A 5,373-nucleotide genomic window follows, 5' to 3' on the forward strand; every position below is an offset into this window, starting at 1 on the left:
ACCTGAATCCCTGCCGGGTGCGAGTGTGTGTGAGTGCGTGTGTGTGCGCGAAGAGGGGAGGAGGGAGGAAGTGGGGTGGTGGTGGTAGCGGCTGGGGCGGGGGGGGGGGGGGGCGATATTGGCAATGGGCGGGAGAGAAAGAGGCGACTCCTGTTTCCTTTTCTTTCTGCCAGCGCAATCTCGGCTCATTTTCTCTGAGCAATACAAGTTCACGGACGAGCTACCTAGCCAGCCCTCCTCTCCCGTCATGGACCTCCCAGGTAAAAAGGCCGTTCTCCTCCCCGCCGGCTGTTCCTTTTGCAAAATACGATTTTAAATGATAGCAATAACAAGATGCGGGGTTAGGGCAGCGGGAGAGATGCCTCGGGGGAAGTGTAGGGGGGATTTCCCGGCAGCGAGACCTCAGTGCGTTCTGGTGAGCGAGGAAAACTGAGATGCAACTTCCAAGGGAGACGCCGGGTGAGGTTTTGCCTCCTGCGATGTGTGTGCATGCCGGGGTGGGAGCAGGGGGATGTGGGAGCCGGCCACTTCCTTCCCGAGAGTTTAGGGAGCCGCCGGGATGGGCGGCAGCGGGGGTAGCCTGGCCTGGGGGACAAAGCATTGGGAAGTACAAGCCGGTGCCCGAGCGCAGGAGTCCCCGGGCGGGGCAGCGCCGCGGCGGGGACGCGGGTTCCGGGGCGCCCCGGCCCTCCGCGAACCCTAGGGATAGCGGGGCAGCTCCAGCGAGGGGGAGAAGGGGCATTTAAAACAACCATAATAATAAAATCTCCTTCCGGAGTGGCTGGGGCGCTAGGAGAGCGACCCAAACCCGGCTCGCAGATCTGAACAGTGGGGCAGTGGGAACTAGCCGGGTTTTGGAGCCCCCGTCGGCTGTGGGGGTGCAAAGGGACTGTCCGAGGCGCCCACGGGGAGCTCCACCGTGGGTTCAGGGACGAAATCTGCCGCGCTGCCCCCCCTCCTGCCTCCAAGCACGGCTGGGGCTGCGCGACCCTCCGCTGCTCGGGGACGGGAGGAAAGGCAGAGGCGGGGAGACGCCGGGCAGCGGGGTCTCCCCCAGACGTGTTGTGCCGGTGGAGCGCCCGGGGCGGGGAGGGGGGAGCCCGCGCCGAGGGGTGCTGCCGGGCGGCGCTGGTGCCCGGCTCCCGCCTGGCCGCTTCTCTGCCTCACCGCCGCCTTTGCCCTTGCCAGGCTGCTGCGCGCCGCCCGCCCTCTGAGCAGGCTCCTTCGCCCCGCGCGGAGGAGGAGGAGGCGGCGGCGGAGGAGGCGGCGGAGAAGGGGAGGAAGGCGCGGCCCCAGCCGCCGCTGCCCAGCCGCCGTCCCGCAGAGCGCTGGCCGCAGGGCGCCGCGGCGGCAGCAGGCGCGCAGCCCCCTCCGCCTCCCCGCGGCCGCCCGCCCGCGGCGGCGGCGGCGCGGGGCGCCCGCATGGCGGCGGCGAGCCGGAGCGGCGGCGGCCCGGCGCTGGGCATGGGGCGGCGGCGGCGGGGGGCGCTGCCGGAGCCGGCGGGCGGCTGCTGCTGCTGCCTGGCGGCGGCGCTGCCGCTGCTGCTGCTGCTGCTGCCCGCCGGGTGCCCGGTGCGGGCGCAGAACGACACGGAGCCCATCGTCCTGGAGGGGAAGTGCCTGGTGGTGTGCGACTCCAGCCCTTCGGCCGACGGCGCCATCACCTCCTCCCTGGGGATCTCGGTGCGCTCGGGCAGCGCCAAGGTGGCCTTCTCGGCCACCCGCAGCACCAACCACGAGCCCTCCGAGATGAGCAACCGCACCATGACCATCTACTTCGACCAGGTCAGCCGCCGCCTGCTTTGCCTTCTTCGCTGCCCTCCAGCCCTTTGCCTTCTTCGCTGCCTTCGCTGCCCTTTGCCTTCTTCGCTGCCCTTTGCCTTCTTTGCTGCCCTTCCAGCCCTTTGCCTTCTTCGCTGCCCTCCAGTCCTTTGCCTTCGCTGCCCTTTGCCTTCGCTGCCCTTTGCCTTCGCTGCCCTTTGCCTTCTTCGCTGCCCTCCAGCCCTTTGCCTTCGCTGCCCTCCAGCCCTTTGCCTTCGCTGCCCTTTGCCTTCGCTGCCCTTTGCCTTCTTCGCTGCCCTCCAGCCCTTTGCCTTCGCTGCCCTCCAGCCCTTTGCCTTCGCTGCCCTTTGCCTTCGCTGCCCTTTGCCTTCTTCGCTGCCCTCCAGCCCTTTGCCTTCGCTGCCCTTTGCCTTCGCTGCCCTTTGCCTTCTTCGCTGCCCTCCAACCCTTTGCCTTCGCTGCCCTTTGCCTTCGCTGCCCTTTGCCTTCTTCGCTGCCCTCCAGCCCTTTACCTTCGCTGCCCTCCAGCCCTTTGCCTTCGCTGCCCTCCAGCCCCACGCCGGCCAGCCCCTCGCCTCCCTGCGCGGGCACCCCCGCCCCTAGCCCCCCCCCCCCCCCCCCCCCCCCCCGTGACTACAGGCTTATTTTCGTTCTTGCTCCCCTTCCATCTTTTAATCCTGACCCACCCTCTCAATAGCAGTTTTACAGCTCAGCTCCCCAGAAGGAGTTTGGGAAGTTCTTTTAGGTGGCTGCGGGGCTTTCCTGGGGCGGTGGGGGGTGGTGGGGTGGGAAGGGGGGACGCCGCCTTCTTTTCCGCTCCCATCACTGGTACGCAGAGGCCTTTAACCTCTGAGTTTGTGCCTCGGATGCTTGCGGGGGCACCTTGTAGCCGAGGATTGCCCCGGGCAGTCAGGGACGACCCGGAGGGAAGGGTGCGCATCCCCCCTTCGGTGCTCCGTCGGAAATGCCGATTTTCAGGGCAAAGGGAGGATGGAGATTTACCGACGGGAAGCCGCCGGATCTGCCTGTTCCGAGCGTATTTGGCAATGTTACAGCATCTCTCAGGGGGAGGGAGGGCTGTGGAACAAGAGGGTGTTTCCCGCGTTATCAAACGAGGCGAACGATGTCCCCGACGGGTTATAACGGAGCGGTGTTATCCCTCACGGCATACGCCGCGCGGAGCAGCGGACGGCCCGGCCTCGTCCTCCTGTCCCTTCCCCGCCGCACTGCCTGCCTCCCGGAGCCCAATCTTTCCGCTTGATTTTTGCGATGAAATTTACTTTTTTTTCTACCATCTCTGACTCCTGAAGTAGTATTGCAGAGTCAGCCAAAATTAGCACACGCAAACTGTTTTCTCGGGTTTTTTTTTTTCCATCTGTCTGTCCGCCTGTCGTTCGTCTGTCTACCTGTCCTTCCCGATGAGTTTGCACAGCTATTCCTTGTGTACAGATCTCATAAAGTCAGATCACTAGAATAAAAAAAAAAAAACAAAAAGAGCTCGTGGAGCGTATTTTAGATGCTTCACCCCTCAATGCTCAGTTCTCAGGTGTCTGAAGGTGTTCCTCCCTCGGTGCTCCCACAATAAAGGATGCATTTTTTTCCTTTCTTGGAAACAGTAGAGTTTGGCTATTCGGGATTTTTGGGGGGGGGGGTATTTTTTGTTTTGTTTCCTCCCACTTTCTATTTTTCTTCACTGAAACAGAGGTTGTAGCCTGCAAAACGGAGTGTGGCCGTGGTGCCCTGGGGTCGGGCATGGCAAAGCAGCCGGCTCGGGCTCACCCGCTCACCGCACAGGATCGCCACGGGCCCGCGGGTTTTCCTCCTCTCGTTACCCGTGCTTTTTGAGCCAAATCAGGCTGCTCGTCGCTGGAGCCTGGAAAGGGAGTGAGCAGATGAGCCGGGGCCACATCCCCATCAAATCGGCGGGCCCCGCACCGCCAGCATCTGCAGGGGCAGAATGCAGCCGCCGCTTCTGAGTGAGGCTTTGCATATCTGCCGGAGGGCTCAACTCTTTCTCTTTTTTCTTTGTTGCAAAAGACATTGAAATATATGACAAATTACGATTGTTGTCTGGGAGGAGGAACAGGCCCACCCCAGCTGCCTGAGGAGGGTGCCGGCCGGGCGGCACAGCCCTCCAGAGGGACAGAGGCATGAGCTGGCAGATGTTGCTGTTGCTGAGCATCCTCTCTCCTCCTTTGCCCCTCTCTGAAGTACAATTTTAGTTCTATACCCTATTAAACTCGAGGACAGGTCAGATTTCAGTAGTGCTAGCTAAAAACCATACATTTACATTACGTGTTGATGAGTTTCAGGGATTTTTTTCCTTGCTTCTTTCCCCTCCCTCCTTTCTTTCCCTATCCTCCCCTCACCGCTTCTGTCACCTTTGCTTTATTGACAGTGCAGTGTGGACATTTGCACTTCATCTAACAGGCTTTGGAGATCATTTTTGCATAACTAAATCGTTTTATGAACTGTGATGCTTTTTAAATGCCTCTGTAACTTGGCTCCTTTCCCCTGCAGTGCACTTTTAATTGTGCTGCAAATGCCATTTCGACTAGGCTTTATATCGGTCATGGAGTTCATGTCAGATTTTCACTGGCGCTCTTCTAAGGTGGGGCCTGATTTCTCTCTTTCTCTCTTTCTCTCTCTCCTTTTTTTGTTTTTTTTGTGTTGTTTGTTTACTTTCCAGGTATTAGTTAATATTGGCAACCATTTTGATCTTGCTTCCAGTATATTTGTAGCACCAAGAAAAGGGATATATAGTTTCAGTTTCCACGTGGTCAAGGTCTATAACAGACAAACCATCCAGGTGGGTTGTGATCTAAAGAAGATGCTGTTTTTCCTTTTTTTTTCAAATGCTCATTTCTAGACACTAAGGTGCATTTACAAAACCAGCAAGTGAAGAACAATACTGTAGGTTATTTTAGTTAAAGGGGTCTGTATGCATGACAAAAATCACGTATTGCCTTAGCTTAATTCAGCCTCATTTCTAACCTGCACAGAAGTTTAGTGATGTGCACAGGGCAAAAAAATCATTGAGAGTATTGAGAAAACTCAGATTCTCTCTCTTTGCACTTTTTAGGTAAGTTTAATGCAAAACGGCTACCCAGTGATTTCAGCTTTTGCAGGGGATCAGGACGTTACCAGAGAAGCAGCCAGCAATGGAGTCTTGCTCCACATGGAAAGAGAAGACAAAGTGCATCTCAAACTGGAAAGGGGTAACCTCATGGGAGGGTGGAAATATTCAACCTTTTCCGGCTTCTTAGTCTTTCCACTATAAAAGAAGGCCAGATAGGAGACAGATCCATGAGCTGGAAGAAGGATTCAATCGTTAACACCCTGAACTTGGGCAGCACATGACAATATTTCCAGTCACCCCGTCAGACTGTCACGGTAGAAGAATGATAACCTTCTAAACTCCAACATTTGCTTTGAATATTGACAATTCCTCGGGAGCCGGCGCCTCTAATTAGTTTTAGACGACAGTGATCTTTAGGAGAAATGAAATTATCGACCTGAGCAATTTGTACCTGTGATTGTAAAGTCAATTTCGGATTTTATTGTTGGGATCATTGACTTTCTTATTATTTT

The 5,373-nt window shown here is 57.5% G+C and overlaps 1 protein-coding gene across 1 annotated transcript; it reads left to right on the plus strand.

The window, feature by feature from the left end:
• Positions 1-1,422: 1,422 nt before the first annotated feature.
• Positions 1,423-5,062, plus strand: CBLN2 (cerebellin 2 precursor). The gene is made up of 3 exons (XM_075705909.1): positions 1,423-1,785; positions 4,472-4,591; positions 4,865-5,062. Exons 1-3 carry the CDS (start codon positions 1,423-1,425, stop codon positions 5,060-5,062), a joined length of 681 nt encoding a protein of 226 aa, XP_075562024.1.
• The last annotated feature ends 311 nt before the right edge of the window (positions 5,063-5,373 follow it).

Source organism: Pelecanus crispus, chromosome 2 (assembly GCF_030463565.1).
Source record: "Pelecanus crispus isolate bPelCri1 chromosome 2, bPelCri1.pri, whole genome shotgun sequence".
NCBI classification, from domain to species: domain Eukaryota; kingdom Metazoa; phylum Chordata; class Aves; order Pelecaniformes; family Pelecanidae; genus Pelecanus; species Pelecanus crispus.

Excerpts from the sequence above, each read along its gene's own strand:
- CBLN2 (XM_075705909.1), top strand. The coding sequence starts at position 1,423 with ATGGCGGCGGCGAGCCGGAGCGGCGGCGGCCCGGCGCTGGGCATGGGG. Across the intron at positions 1,786-4,471 it reads TGACCATCTACTTCGACCAG|GTATTAGTTAATATTGGCAA; the intron begins GTCAGCCGCCGC and ends TTTACTTTCCAG. Across the intron at positions 4,592-4,864 it reads ATAACAGACAAACCATCCAG|GTAAGTTTAATGCAAAACGG; the intron begins GTGGGTTGTGAT and ends TGCACTTTTTAG.